This window comes from Pieris brassicae, chromosome 4 (genome assembly GCF_905147105.1).
Source record: "Pieris brassicae chromosome 4, ilPieBrab1.1, whole genome shotgun sequence".
In the NCBI taxonomy this organism is placed as follows: Eukaryota; Metazoa; Arthropoda; class Insecta; order Lepidoptera; family Pieridae; genus Pieris; species Pieris brassicae.
Window position 1 is genome coordinate 5,740,046 of NC_059668.1, and position 16,786 is coordinate 5,756,831.

The 16,786-nt window shown below is 32.9% G+C and overlaps 1 protein-coding gene across 5 annotated transcripts in view; it reads right to left on the bottom strand.

Annotated features, from left to right (window-relative positions):
* LOC123708132 (caskin-1) overlaps positions 1-16,786 on the bottom strand; it is a 191,095-nt gene that overhangs the window by 80,613 nt on the left and 93,696 nt on the right. For 2 of the 5 annotated variants that reach the window (XM_045658659.1, XM_045658658.1), the window contains exons 1-2: positions 13,089-13,276; positions 187-739 (exon numbers count right to left, since the gene is read on the bottom strand). The exons of 1 other annotated variant lie outside the window; for it this stretch is intronic. In XM_045658659.1, the coding sequence (XP_045514615.1) occupies positions 187-718 (532 nt within the window). In that variant the 5' untranslated portion in view covers positions 719-739; positions 13,089-13,276. Of the gene's footprint in view, positions 1-186; positions 740-12,685; positions 13,054-13,088; positions 13,277-16,786 lie in introns of those variants that run through there. 2 more of the 5 variants (XM_045658660.1, XM_045658661.1) reach the window with 2 other exon arrangements.

A 16,786-nucleotide genomic window follows, 5' to 3' on the forward strand; every position in this document is an offset into this window, starting at 1 on the left:
GCGGTAAATGGTTAACTGCCGTTTGAATTGGAGAATAATGAGACGAGTTTGGATTTCTAAATGTTAAGTGTTATGTTAACGCATTGTTCTAGTGATGAGAGTGTTAATTAGCGCACTACAATCTCCTAGCAATTAATAAGGGAGTTTTCTGATTAGGCAAGCTAGTGATAAGTCGCGAAGACTCACATAGTAAAAGATTCTTCCAGCTTCCCCCAAGCACGCGTAGACATCGATGCAGACGTGGAGTGGGATTGGCTGGTGGAGCTCGAGGAGGCGGCATTCTCACATCTCCTTCAGACGAGCTTCTACCCAGGAGTGAAGATTCACGGTCTCTAGAAAGAGATCTACGTCTTCCAAACGGCGCTCCTCTTACGGTAGCGAAGTTTTCACCGGTTACACTAAATGTATCCATTGGTATTGCTTCCGATTCGTCCCTTTTACTTCTAACAGAGAAAGTTCTTCTAAAACCGCTTGCGAGACCTTCAATTGTTTTTCTTTTCGGTCGTTGTATTTCTTCAGAGCTAAGGAGAGTTATATTGTCTAAATCATGGGTATCATATGACCTTTGTGGTCTGGATTCCAATCCGCTAAGATCTTCGACACCACCGTGACGATGCCTAAGAGGTTTGCCTCTATCGATGTGACCAAGTTCATCGTAGCTTTTGTAGGTGGAGCTTCTCCTTGGCGCAGGAGGCCTACCAGCTCTATCGATTGTCATCTTAATTTTGAACTAAGGGACCTATTAAAAAATTAACGACTGGTTAAATATATTTCGTTGTTTATTTTTTGATGATCCTGGCTTGCTCGGAGTAATCTTTAACCAATAGCTTATGTACATTTCGATTCCTTTAAAATAGATCAGTCAGTATCCTTGAAAGGTACCGTACCTTTCAGTTATAATAGTCATTTATTGTAATATTTGCGTGCAACACTCTCGTTAAACAACAATATCGTGACTTGTCATAGTTTAGAATTTGCCAATATAATTGTTTATCAAAGATAGTCAAAGGGATTGTAATAACAAGATAACAATGCTTTGAGTGGTAAAAGTGGATTTAGTGCTTTGCCTCCTCTTGAGGGACTCTTGAAGGTAAGGTTATCAACATGTTGCATGTTTTGTTAGCTTACAGACCGACCAAAGCCCTTAGAATATCAATAACGATGCCAAGAAATTTATCACCGTTATCTTTATTGCAATAAAATATTGAAATATATATATTACACGTTTCTTGATTACACATAAGCAATTAAGTTGTGCACTGACTAGAACATTAAAACCCCTCACATCTGGTTTTTAGAATTTAATTTGAGGCCATCTGCTAGTATTAACAATGCCATAGATGGTCAAAACTGATATTTATTGAAATTCTAAGTCGTCATTTTAGTTTTAAAATTAATTGCGCTATTACCACCAATGATTAACACGCTTATTTTCCTTACGCTGTAAATTAATGAAATAGTACATTACATTAATTAGACAGATTTACATAACAGTATCTATGGCAGCTAACCTCTAGGTCTATATATACAAACGACTATCGCATATAACGAAATGATTGAATAGTGTACAAAATTATCAAAACCGAATAACATTGGCATTCAGTGATAGCGTTGTTGGAATTACAATTATTGTTCTGCCACTTTCCACGGACCCCACGTTTCGTTTATCAGATAAAGTGTAGAGAAATGTCACCTTGGATTTTGTGAAAAGGGTAGAGGACGTGCAAAGTGCACGCGGCGAGAGAAAAGAACCTGTCGACACAGTTTTTACGATTGAGAATAATTTTCGCTACACGCGTTTACAATAATTGAACAAAATTCAATTGATATATACAGAACTTATAACATGAAGGAATACTTTCTTTTTGCATACTAATGTTATGTATGTCTATAGGTGACTGTTTTTTCCATTTTCTATACTAGAAGATTTACGAAGAGTACTTATAATTAAATTGAAACGTAACCTTTAAATAACTTAATTCCCTTTCCAAAGGCAAATTTATGATAAATTTGACATCAGTGTTTAGTGCCGTTATGATTTACTTATCTCTACTTAATGATAATTTATTACCTTTAGATTTCATGGTGATAAATTTCTCGAAAACCAAAGCTAAATAACTCAAATACCAAACCTAAAATGGAATTTATTACGTAAACCATTTCGAAATATCATTCACATGTATTTTGATAGGTATTATAATAGATCATAACGCATCACTGACTTTCGCAAGATTATATATCAAAATACCTTAGTTAAAAATACTTTTACTTTCAAAATTTTATTAGTATTATTTAATAACTTTAAGAGGTGTAAATATGTAAAGGTTTTCTCGTAAGGTCTACACGGTCTTCAAGTAATGGGAGTGCATGACCCTAATCAGCTGTTCGCTCAGTGGGCTAATTTTCTATAAAAGCCTTCTCGCCTTACAGTAAAGTACCTTGTAATAGGGTTAGACATTAATATCTTGTTAGTTAGGTTACGGGTTAAACTAAGTTTAAGCTTTTTACTTCTTATGTAAATCTTCAATAATTCATAAAATCAGAAGCTTCTTAACCAAACTAACTCCTCTCTTCTACACAAGTTAGACGCAGTTGAAGTACAAATTTTGAGTAAGATATATATATTGTATAAAGTAAGACCCTATAATACCATTTGTCGTAAAAGGGCAGTCTTTTTTTATTTAACAGGGGGCAAACGGGCAGGAGGCTCATCTGATGTTAACTGATACCGCCGCCCATGGACACTCTCAATGCCAAAGGGCTCGCGAATCCATTGCCGGCCGTTTAAGAATTGGTAGGCTCTTATCTTGAAGGACCCTAAGTGGAATTGGTTCGGAAATACTTCAGTGGGCAGCTGGTTCCACATAGCGGTGGTGCGCGGCAACAATTGCCTAGAAAAACGCTCAGTCGTGGTCGTCGTCTATTGCTGCATAGAATTTGCGTCGTTGACATAAGGCATTGCATAAGCAAATACACATCATTACTGTTACGAAAACAATACAAGAATGGACCAGGAAATGTTCCTGTCAATCAGACCAACTACGCTTCTATAAAATCACATCATGCTCAACTATACAAATACATCATTCAATTGCTTCCTAATAGTATAAATTTAAATTGAATCTCATTACTGATAGTAATATTAAAACAAATAGCCCTATATGTGTTGATTTTTTAACTTTCATCACAAAAACCTTTCAAATTTATTTACAAACAGAACGCACATTAGCTAAAATTAGTGGCTCTTGAACTGAGACTAAACAACTCCAAATTGAAGGACGTGTTTGAGTAAGAATTAAAGAAACAGGAAGCATTTGGATTTACCAATGATAAAGCATTGGAAATCTTTATGAATGTTTACATGCCACACAAAATGTGTTAGCGAGAGTAAACAAAGGGCTGGAGGCCACGAAAAAGAATTGAGTAAACCAAAGTGAAAAGAGTGAAACAGTCGCTAAAACGACAGTTGAATTGTTTCGAAAGAGTTAAATTTCAGGATGATCAATAAATCATTAAGTTTATGCATTGTTTGAACAGTTGAGCGTTGGTCAAAAGCAGAGGGCTGACAACCCTAGTAAACACATACGTCAAATGAAAGCACAAATAGTACGCGTCAGTGCCCACAAAATAGTTAAACAAATAGAAGTTATTAAACAGAATTCCATGGATAAACTATTCCTACTGTTTTCACACGGTTTACTTTTATAAATTGTGTAGTTCGAAAATAATTTGTGTCATATACGTTATCTATACTTAATATTATAAAGAGGTGATATTTGTGAGGTTATAGCCTACCTGAAAAGCTCATGATCTACTGAACCGATTTTTAGAATTTTCGGTCTAAAAAAAACGTTTGCCTTAGCAAGTCCTCCGTCGCGTCTATATGTCTGTCAGCTCATCCTTAACGTAAAAACAATGGTATTAATTGCAGTTTTCTCGAATATCTAGAATCGCTCATGAGGAAGGTTTAGCTGTATAAATTTTCAATATTTCGGGGTCACGGTTGATCGTGCGAAGCCAGGGCGGTTGCTAGTATTTTATACTTTAAAACATTTTATCTTCTATCTGATTAACAGTTAGCACACTGATTTCCTTAAGAGTTTATTTATTTGGGTTGAAAAGAAAGATCTTTAAGTGATTAAGATAAATGTGATTTTTATAAAGTCGGCCGCTGTAATGGTCAAGATGAAGAAATGTGTTGCGATGAACAGCAATCCATATATGGCAAGTGACTTGAATGTACATACGCAAATGTAATTATTTTTATTAAACGTAAATTTTGAAAGCAACATATAAATTAATATTTTCGGCCGATATTAATGTTTTAATATGATGAAATAAAATAGAGAAACACCTCATTTTCATTTAATTAATTATAATTATACGTACGAAACAGATAATTTGAAAAGGAAAAAAATAATTAAATAATACATTTCCAAAATTAGCATTTTCGAACAACGTTATTGCGTTACATAAAGTGTATTATGTTCAGCCAAAATGCTAAAAAATTAAGTAGCAAAAAGTCACAGTTCATGCATTCAACTAATTACCGTGCCTCGCTGGAGTAGCTAAAAGCCAATTAAAAGTTTGCTTACGAATGAAATAACAGAAGTACTAGTACTTATGAGAATAGCTCAGGAATACATCATGCCTCTCAAAATTGTTAATTTTATTTTCTTGCACTATAATATTCAGTCTGCTGTTTCACCAAGGCCAATACTACTTTTGCCAATACAAAAATACACACCTAAAATTATAACTAAACAATTTTAGTAACAAGTTGAAGATGTCACTTCAGAATTTCAGGACCAATAATTACTATGCGTTTTATTTGAAATATTTTTTATGTTGTAAATGATCACAAACACTTTCTTAAAGTAATACAATTTACTTTGCTTTGATAATATCGAAGGCCCAACTGATTAAAAGAGTATGGTAACGTTTTGTTCAAGTAATTATGTTTGCAAAAAGTCGATATCGGCAAACACTAATGAGACAAGCGCTATCAAAGGCCATATATCAACTGAGAAATCTGTCGCACAGCTAACTTAACAACGATTTTGATCAATGCCGACCAAGGTATATATATCTTATACATGAAACAACCTAATTCCTCTTACCTTAAAGAATAAACATGCAATTTCTTTAATTACATACACTCATAAAAATCTTTGTGTATAAAACAATACAATAACTATCTTAAAGATCCAGCCAGATAACCTATACAATAAACGTATAATTAAAAATCTTAAATTTTACAATTCAAAGGTATCCATTTTAACAAGTTAACGTCATAAGCCGTAAATTCAGACACGTCGTGATCACCAACCATTACACTGACACTTTAACGAGAGGGTTTTATATGAAATTTCATGTAAATAAATACAGAGAGAGCGATGAAAGGGAAAAGATTTGTGTAGGTCGATGTCATGTCACGAAGGATGAAAACTTAGGTCATTCATCAGAAGGGAAAGCGTGAGTTACTGATAGTTCTTATGAGCGAAGTTGGATTGTTGCTCACATTGCAAAATATCAACGAAATCGTATTATATGTATGTGTGTAACCTTGGTCGTCGTAATTAGTTAGCAATTGTCAGAAATAATTAGTTTACAAATCAAATAACATGAAATAGTTATACATAAATGATATTATGAGTTCTACAGAGCATTGATTTCTACAATCCACCATAAAAGCTTATCGTCGTATTTACATTTTCTTCCGTGTTTCAAAATGTAATGTAGCAATAAAAACCGTTCACACAGGTTTGGAAACCGCGACCGAAATCAATACGCGAAACATTTTCGATTTAATTCTGAAACAACTCATCAGCCACTGAGCGACACAGTTTGTCAGAATTTTGCCAATCTCACCCGACTCGTTTGCATTTCGAGTCCAAAGTTCCTTTATTTTATCTTACGGACAGTTTTTAAATGAATGCCAGTTATTCTTTTTTGTGCATTCATCGCATTTTTTAACGAGATTTCTCACTGACAAAAGGATGATAGCTTTGACAGTTGTTTAAACATTCTCTTGTTCTTCGGTGAAGTTTCCTTTGTCTTATTGAACGCCACGTACTTGACAAGATTTTTCAAAGGCCCGAAAACGTTTATAAAACTCAAAGACGACACAGTTTTGCTAATGAACAGATAATCTTAACGCACAGGAAATTTTGTATTGTGATTCAAATAAATTAATTTGGTAATAACACGTCTGCAATTTTATTGTATGAAAGCTCGTGGGAATTGAAAGAAATGATTTGCGACTTTCACAAGTTTCAGCTCAATGTAATTATTGTTTTGCCAATCAGATAAGTAAGATCGTGTGTGTATTCTCTAAAAATGCGACAGTGAATCGATTTAGAAAGCTAAGCAATTGTACCGTTAACATCCGGACCATGTTCAATATAGTTATGTCAGGTACAAATTGTATTGAACCCGTATAAGAGTCGTTAGATGTAATTGCGTATCAAGCTAAAAGATCAGACAGGCAAAAACTTTCGCTAACAGATTCGATACAACGCTGTCATTAATATGATTTTTATTTGCTTTGATTGTTCGCCTACGAGGCGAGTGTTCAATCAGCTGATTTGGTTGATTATCAAGCGAACGTTGACATTAAGCAAAAACCTTGATTGGGCGGTTAGTTAACTGTATCTATCGTATGAGTCTGCTTGAAGCGTTGCTATTGTATTAACGTATAAATCATATTATTAATTTGAGTAACAGGCATGACTAAATTAATTTCTTGTTTGATTTCACGATTATTCTTAACGATCTTATATTGTAAACCGGCGATTACGTGGTTTTCTCTCTTAAACAAATTATATGCCGCTATCTAATTATGGATATAAAATGGCGTACTCAAATTAATAAATCGACGATAAATTTTATCATCTTTATTGGGTGGTACGTGATACTATTAAGTTTAACTTTCTAGTAGGAAAGGTAGTTTATTACTGTAACAATGTCTTATAATAAAATGTAATGTTAATGTGAAACATTTATAATCTTTATTGTCCTATCATTTAGTTTTGCGATTTACATTTGTGCTGTTTATGTAATTCCAAAATTACGTCACATTATATGTGTAAAATATAAACGGCTCAAATATAACAACTTTGATTTTATTCCCTTTAGAGTAGAGACTGATGGGCCATGGGATTACTATTTAAGTTGGTGCCTGGTAGATAGGACCCGTGAACCCAGAGCTGGTGCTTAAGTATCTCCATACAGCGAGGAAATGCTGCAAGCGTTAGAGGAACACTGCCAAAGCGACCAAACTTATTAGATTTCTTTTAATTTACTATTTATATTTTTATTATTACTATGTAGGTTAAGGATATTGTAAATACTGTATATTTGTGTCTCGGAAGCAACTTTATCAGTTTAAAACCTACAATATTATATACGAAACCAACGTTTGTAATTAATATTTAAATCATTTTCTAGTTTTTATGATGAGCCTGCAAGTGTGATTCATCATAATATGAAATTTCTTGAAAATAAAAGTATATATATAGCAACAATAGTACAGCAATGTGAAGCCAAAATAAGGGTTTGATTATTATTGTTATTCAATTAGTTATCCATACATCAATTCATTGATTCATGCATACAAACAATATCTTAATTAAGTATATGTACATCCAGGCATAGATGTTCACTCGAGCATAGATGATAGATAGTTCGATGTTATCTTGTTACTTCGATAGCGAGACTATCACTTAGCAGGATCGTATAAAATTGTAAGTACTTAATGATAAACATTATGAGCTAAAAGAAATGACAACCAGAATTTGAAGATAGAAACAATTCCTACGAAAATGTAAAATATTTAAACAGAATATAGAAGATAAAATATAAGAAATAGAAAGGAAACTTTTGTTTTATGTTTGAACGTCTCAAAAACCCTGACCAGTAGTTTTTGATTTTTTTTTAACATTATTATTCTACATTATCCCTGAGTAACAGGGCTATATTTATTTACAAAATATTCAAGAAATAAAGTAAGTCAACGATAGCAAGCTCATTCAAATAAAGCGATAAAAAAATCGTTACTTCTGTACGCTTACAGATCTTTCCTCATTTAAAATTAGTCCTTGTTGCTTTATTGTTATTACTGACAAATTACTAAAGATTTTGCTTCACCTGGTGTAACGGGTTAGTGAAATATGCTTATTAATATTTTAATACGAACGGTTTATTACTTGATACATTGCGCTTAACGTTGACGAATGGATACGATTAAAGAGAGAATTTGTTTAAGTTGGGATTTTACTTACAAAAAAAAAATATACGAAATAAAAACCGGGCTCTTAATTTGTAAAAAGTACATCACTCGTAGGTAACTATGATTTTGACTCATTAATCACATTATAAACAAAATTTTATATAAGGCGACGAAGTACTGCGACAAATGCTTCAATATGTTTTAATTGTTTATTAAATTTTATATATATAGTATAACTACAAATAAATACAAATTTAGTACAGTTTTAAATTACAAAGTCAAAACCACTAACAATTACAACATACCTTCAGGCCCATAACAAATATCTGGTCTTTGTTAGCTAATATTCTCAAGTTCCCAATACGTCAAGCATTTAACAACGCATCTAACAAAAGAAGACGTACAATTAAACAGTCACTACGAAATGTATGACAGTTAATCATGGCATACATATATGGTAACGTTAGTACAGAAAAGGGAACCTTGACTAATGTAAATATATAGGTCAAATGCTTGTTCTTAATAACAATGTCCGAAATTTTTATAATATATAAAAGCTTTTTGTATATTTTTAAACGTTTTGTGAGAATTTTTGGCACAAGAGCTTGGTGATATCTACACTCTAAGTATAAGTTTAGGTACCTAACCTATCGTTTACAAGTAATGTGGGATCTGATATATTATAACCTCTTTAACACTACTAAAATAAATACAATACTTTCCTGCACGTCACCTGTCAATAATATCAACATGAAAGATATAAGTGACAGTTTCACTGACGTATATTATGACATTTCGATCGTTATCAAAAATATGAAAAGCATACAAATCTTTATGTGATATTTAATTAAAGATTTAAATTAAAAAGATACAACTTTTTGCTTAACATTCAACTTTCCATAATTAAATTACTAAAAATAATTTATTGGTAAGTATTTTTTTAAGAGATTTCTTTTTGGTACAATTACTACAGTAACTTTACGCACTGGTGTTCGAAACATAATTGGGTCGAGTAGGCACAGCTACATTTTTTTATAGAACAAATGGGCAGGAGGCTCATCTGATGTTAAATGATACAGCTCCCCATGGACTCTCAATTCTAGCGAGTGAGTTGCCGTTTAATAATTGATACGCTCTTTTCTTTAAGGGCCCTAAGTCGAATTGGTTAAGGTGATCTGATCTACTTGTTTTAAAAAATATCCAGGAAACCGACTCGGTAGAATGTTTTATTGACATAACTTTTCTTCCAATGTTCCTCTGTACAGCATTTAAATTCTACAGAACAAGATCATTATGTATGTAGTATAAAACATTCAAATAAAATATCGTATCCGTTAAGAGAAAGTAATTGTATCTATGAGTGATCTGTGGGAATATTTTGTATTTTTGAAAGTTTAAGATGTTGCCATATAAACATGGCTCGAGTCCAACGTTATCCTACACGATCTAGTATATCATAGGTGTTAAATAACCTATACTATTTATTTAGGCGAGAATTTTAAGTATCAAAAAGTATTTTCACAATTGTGATCATTCAAGGTGTTAAATTACGCTAATCTTTGTTTTAAACTTACAATATATTTAACGAAGTCATAATCTTGAAGTTTACACTAGATTTCTATAATGCTTGAACGACCTTTTAACGATTTTTAAATTCCGTTCTAAAGGAAAATCTGATAAACTGATCAGAAATAAATATAAACATATAAGCAAATTCAACTGCGAGTTTCAGTTAAAATACCTTCGTATTTGATAAGGTAACGGACTTTTGTCAACCCATTTTATTTACTTGATAAATATGATATGATAACACTTGTCAAAAATGAGATAATTCTGATGAACATTATTAGGGCATCTGATCAGTAGGTACCTATAAAAACTCTAAAAGGAAATTAAAAAATACAACATCTGCCGCACATCCCGTCAAAAACTCATTAACTCCAAACAAATAGCAACAAAAACAGCAATGTATGAGAAAGTTCAAAATTTAACCATTTCACATCCTCTCAGGATATGAGAGAGATATATCAGGTAGAACAGAAATGTTTCCATTGATATTCGTCACGTCAGAGTATCCCGTTCATTTATTATATGGCTGTCCATAGAATCAGATTTTGAAATCATTTCTGGCGCTAGAATTGAAAATCAAGTTTGGGAAGAAAAGCTTGATTAACGATGCCATGTCACCCGGAGCGCCCCCAATCGAACGACAATGCGAGTCATGCGATATAATAGCGATATTGTATTCGGTGCTAACCAAATTACTTTCTGATGTAATTAACGATTTCCCCACAAAGTCGTCACTTATATCACAGTCAAAGTTATGTTGTATATATAATCATATATTTTACTGCTATACGCGTCATTATATCGTCATTATTGTTGTAAATATTATATGGTTATATATCAGGTGTTTAGAGGTGGAGTTGCACCGGTCGAAAAATGTATTTTAGTAATTCTGAGTACGAGAATTTTTGCGATAAACAATATTAAAATGCACTTATATGTAAATAACTATATTATACTAGCGGACCCGACACAAGATTTAATTCAAAAACATAATCTAGAATTGTAAATCTAAACCTTTAACGAATCCACTTAAACACAAAAAAGTTCATAAAACTAGCTGTTTAGATAAGATTATATAAAGATATTACATCTTTACATTATATATTACAATAACATTATACAAATAAATACAATGGACACAACGAACATTGAATACAGGATGTCGTAACGGTCCTAGAGAAATGGAAGGCGTAGTTTTACTATTTTAGTACAAGTTTAGGGTAAGGGCGATATATTTTCAGCCATATTTCCTACGAGACACTGTCGGGACCGTTAAATCACACTTGTTGGGAATAACTATAAATTAAATGTTATGGTTTCGACGCTCAGAAAGTATGTTTTATCACCGTGATTTAAAATGGCCACATGAATCATTCATATTTAATGGTGATTCCAATGTTTTATGTAAAAAACAATAATGAAAAGTAATAAAAAGGAAAATCTGGCTAGCGATAAATTAAACGAAACAATTTTTGTAATAACGTTAAAATACATAGGATTAGGTAGCCCTTTGTATACGTATTTACATTCATCGACTCCTTCACTTCCTTATACAACTCAGCTCAGCTGCTCATTGTGGTATCCTTAAGGGGAAATTTTGTATCTGTCAGATATAAATCCCCGCAGCTGTCAGGCAGGTGGCGGGAACGTGCCTCAGTTTGTGATTGGGATATTTTTTAGCCTTATAAATAATCATGGGGTGCACTACGAGTAATGACCGTTCATTTAAAACAAATCGATTATTTTTACTCACGCTTATTTGTATATTCATTACACAGTACAACATCAACTTGTTTGTGAACGTGCCTAAAACTTTTTGAAGATCATTTTACTAAAAACTCTTGATGTGTAGGAAGAGTTGATTAAGAATGCGATTGACAATGAATACAATGGTAGAGAGAAGTTAGATGGCTATCGCAAAGAGGCCATCATTGATGTAAAATATCTCACAGTTGTCAATACCGTATCAGAACAGGCGCAGGTTGCCATAAAAGGTATCTGCAGGTTCTAGCGATAAAATCTGTAGAAAAACCCTTTCATGCCGGACTTGACCCCGAAGAATGAATACTACAATCTCTAAAAATTCTTTACATAAGGAACTCTTGAATGTAGCAAGATTTAAAAGAATTATGGTCATACAAGATGTACAAATTTTTCGTGCATAGCATAATGTTATAACTTTAAATATTCAAGAAACCATATAAAGTAATGTTAAATTCTGCCGCAAGCCGAGGAGATTGCAAGATAAAAGCTCCTCTCTTGTGATGCAGTATGCGCTTGCGCATCTGCCGTCCCACGTGCCGCCCGCGACCGCAGGTTTAACTTATAAATCTTTTTTATTTTCCTGACGAACGCATTCATCATCTTTACCAGATGTGTCTGAACAGATAACATAACATTCTTTAATTAGCTTTAATTTCATACCTGGGCACGTTTATAATATTTTTATTTATTTGAACAAACATTCGGTTAGCGTCCGCTCTATTTTTATTGCGGTCAAGTAGATCTTGACCGGCCAGAGACCTAAGAGATGTCAGATAGAATTGCCCTGAATTTGATCCGCAACATGTGCCGCTTAAGTGTCCGCGTTTTTGTTATGCGACATCTGATGTCTGCTGTGTCGACATATTGCGCGAAATATTTGCCTAGCAGTTGTCCTGCTTGTAAGGAGCTTGTAAGGATTCACCACGTTTTCCGGCGTCAAGATGTCGCTCGCCAAAAGTTTTTTGTTAATAATATTAGTAGCTACTTGTCTAAAATACTCTGCATGAAGCAAGTTTTTGTTAGTCATTGAAATTGGTTATTTTAAGTAGTTTCTACAATTGGAACCGCGAGCATGCTGTGTAGCTTTATTGTGTAATCTCTATGGTGGTGATTAAATCTCACCATTATTATTAACTGGCTCCATTCAAACACCCACTGTCGTTTTCTAGGCGGTTCGGAACTATGCCGTCCACCCACTGCGGCTTGTCCCGTAGGCGCAACAGGGTCACACACAGCCTTAACTCTTCTAAACCTAACGTGTTCAATTGTTCACGCTAACTCAAATTTACATTTGGAGAGTCAATGTCACCCAAGACGCAAGGTCCCTATTGTTTTGACCATTTCGGTGGTCTGGGTGACACAATACGATACTAATTTGAATATTTAAAGGAACTCCTTGTTGATATTCATATAATTTATGTACACAGGGATAGATTTATCATAAGTCTTTCGTGCAACGTGCAAGCCAAAATCATCAGATATACTAAATCGACTTAAATTTTGAATACATGCAAAAAATCTTTACCATGTATTTTCATATTATTATTAAAAAGAACCATCAGAGCTTGTATCCGGATGTATGATCACTAACAATCCACATGAGTTTAAATGTCACAACACTGCAAACACGATCCTTAATTATATTTACACTGAGTTTTTTCACAAGTTCGAATAAAACCGGACTAACGATAAACGCACGTGTAGTCTGTTTTACCGACGGCAACACACTGAGCCGGCGGCGGCGTCTGGCGGAGACGCGGTAGCGAGCCTTCCCCTCCCAACCGCTTGGTACCTGACAGATCGGCCGACCGCGACTGCTCTATAGTCTATACAATTGTCGTGACTTGACGATAGATTTTAGACGCATTTTGTAGAATTTTCTTTTCGTTGCACGCAAATGAAGATTCGGTTTGCAAGCTATATGCTTTTATCATTCGATAACATAATAAATTTAGATACTAATATATATTTACGTCATGCGATACTTTTATCTGCGTGCGGCTTTAGCATCGAACGATTTATAAAATTACACAGCACGAAATAAAATGATGTTAAGTTCGGAAGACGTTTCAGCCGAGAATAAAAATGTTTATTTTTATTTTCGAGGTGATTAATTAAAGAAAAGTAAATTTTAGCTAAAGTTCATAATAAATCATGTTTCGAGTGCCTTACAAATGTAATCAATCAATCACGACAAGGGTGTTATTAAGTTTGTTAATTTTATAATTAACGTATTTATGGTTTCTCTAAACATACTGTGTTTTTCATTAGGATAGCTCATAAATTATTAAAAATTAAAATTATACTTGGAATATCTTAACACGATTAAATAACTCTCTTATTGATTAAAAAAACAAAACACATCATGATTAATTGTCAAACCAGTCGAAGTTCCCGTCCATTTGGATTTGGTCATATTTTTTGTTGTTTCTTAGAAGGTCGGGTCCAAAGAAGCAAGGTCACCTTAAAAGATGGGATTTAGATAAATTCTATTGATAAAAATCCGGTCAAATTCTTCAATGAATCCTTATTAATATTTTGACACCCGAGGGAACATTCCTCTAAATTAGTATAGTATTTGAAAAAAATATTTAGTATATAAATATATATAATGTTGGCAAAAAGTATGACGAATGGCGTCAATAAAACACAATTCAATACAGTTGACTACTTGTAAACTATATTATCATTAGTACTGACATTTTTATCAGTTGGGTTCTTCACCTAAGTATATGGTATCGCTACATGCGCTAATAACATGGGTGATAAAAACTACAAAGTCAGTAAATAAAACTGCTAAATATCCCTATAGCCTGGTTCGAAATAATTAAACTGCGTCCGTAAAATTAGTTAATAAAACAACCAATTGAGTCCAATGCACTCATTAACTCGAAGAGTGAGGAATCTTTGGTGTTGTTGCAAATCGATTTCATTTATAAAAAAATTTATATATGCTGGAATAAATATATGACGTCAGACTTACAAAACAGACAAAACTTATTTAACAGAAATAAACGCGAATTATACATATATGAGTTTATTTACATAGATTTACGCAAGTACGCCACGTAAAAGATCATGGAGCAGATAAATTTCTGCTGTTTCTTGGCATATAGGTTATCAGCCTTCTGTTCCTAAGACTTCGATCCAGACTTTTCTCATATAGGATTCCTTACAATATTTTCTATGACCCAACGAGCCAGCGAAATACTTTATAATTTTTTAAAAGAATAAACATATCCATTGGTTAGATTAATACTATTTTTATATAATACTACCTATACTATATATGAAAGAATATTTCATCTAACGCCACCATTACTTTGATAATGGACCTCGAATTCTATCTCTTCACGGTTGAGCAGTTTTGCGCCTACACACATGTCGGCCTACACACTCGGTTAGCACTTCCTTACATCTGTCATTTGCGTCATATTGTATTCGCGTATGGCTTTCTTGAGGCTTTTCATTGAAGGCTATATAAGACAACGGTAAATATATCAATTTACACAGACTACAAGAATAATAATGCAGATTCTATATTTTATATACCATAATTCAAAGGATTATTAAAAAGTAAGCAAGACCGTGACCTTTGCCATGTATTTTTTTTATTGGAACTTAGCATTTATTGTGATTCATGAAACCTATAGCTTTTTAGTATAGTTTACATTGTTACTTGCAATTGTATCTCTTTCTTACTAGGATTTCCCGTAAGAGATCGCTTGTTAGCGAAAATTTGCATTTCATCTCAACGTTTTATGTAATACCTGTTCAATCTGTTAAATAACGAAGAGTTTTAAATTCATTATAATCTCATGTGATGAAATGATAATCCAGAAAACTATGTAATGAATAAAATCCGTATTCGTTATAAATTCTTTGTTTTATGCTTATTTAAATAGAACCTCTTTGACAATTTAAGAACTCAAGGTGTCGAATGCTTTTCAGCAATCGTTCTCGTTTCCATTCGTTAAATGAGCTCTTCATTACGATACTACGTGTATATAAATGCTTTCATGAGATAAGTTAAATTTCCCACTATACTAGATCGCCATACGTTATGACACGTCTCATTACGGGGCCAATATGTTGTTAGCACTTGTTTATCTTCAAGATACCAGCACTTTACCTAAAGGACCGATTCGAGCTGATACGCAGCTAATGGCACCTTAAAATATCGCGTCATGTTTAAAAGTCTTTGTTTTGTCTCGTGTTGCTGTTGCTTATCGAGATCTTTACTTTAATACGTACTTGTATGGCAAAATGTCAAACTGACTGTCTTATTTAAATATTAAATCTATACAGTATTACATTTTATGTGACATTTTTTTTATATATATTATTGTTTTGATACGAAGTTTTTAGTAAACCTATTCTAGATGAAAAACACTAAAGGTGGACAGGGGACAAATTTTTAAAAGTTTTCTGTTTATAATTTTTTTATTATTATTATTAATATGTAGGTCAAGAATATTGTAAATACTCTATAATTTATAACTTTTATACATTTTATAATATGTAGTTTGTATGTTAATGTAAAAACTAGCAACTTAAGTAAAAAGTATATCTCACTTGAAAGATTTAAAAAATCATGTCTTTTTAAATTAACGGAAATAAAGATTTAGGCTAAGATAGTTTTATATACATATAACAATACGGCGTATCATATAAATATATGTAGTAATAATAGATACAAGTAACTTAATTACATGTAGACAATTATATTTAGAAGATTGGAGTCAAAAAAATAATAATACAAAAATGTAAATCATAAAATTTTGATCACGGTTCTCCCACGCAATTTTAAAATACTCGCTAAAATAAAATACAATATTAAATAATTTTAATCAATTATCGCACTCGATATATCACATTAATACACAATAACCGTTATAAACAAATGAAGTTTACGAGGTGACAGATAAATAAATCATTTGTATTATCTGCATTCTCGAAGTGCAAATGCAATAAATTGCACGTGGAATACAAAACAATCGATAACTTCGTCGCCACAGTGTCTGCGAGCCTTTTTGTTTTCGATACAAGTCATAATACAACCTTATCTGTGATATGATAACGATAAAAGTTTGATCGATTGCGTTCCAATTTTGAAGCATCGAGGCATTTATTGTTAAACGCATTTGACTCTATGGCTAAATAGCAGAACATATATTAGACATAATATACAAAGCTATATTATCAATGTAACGCCACGCCACT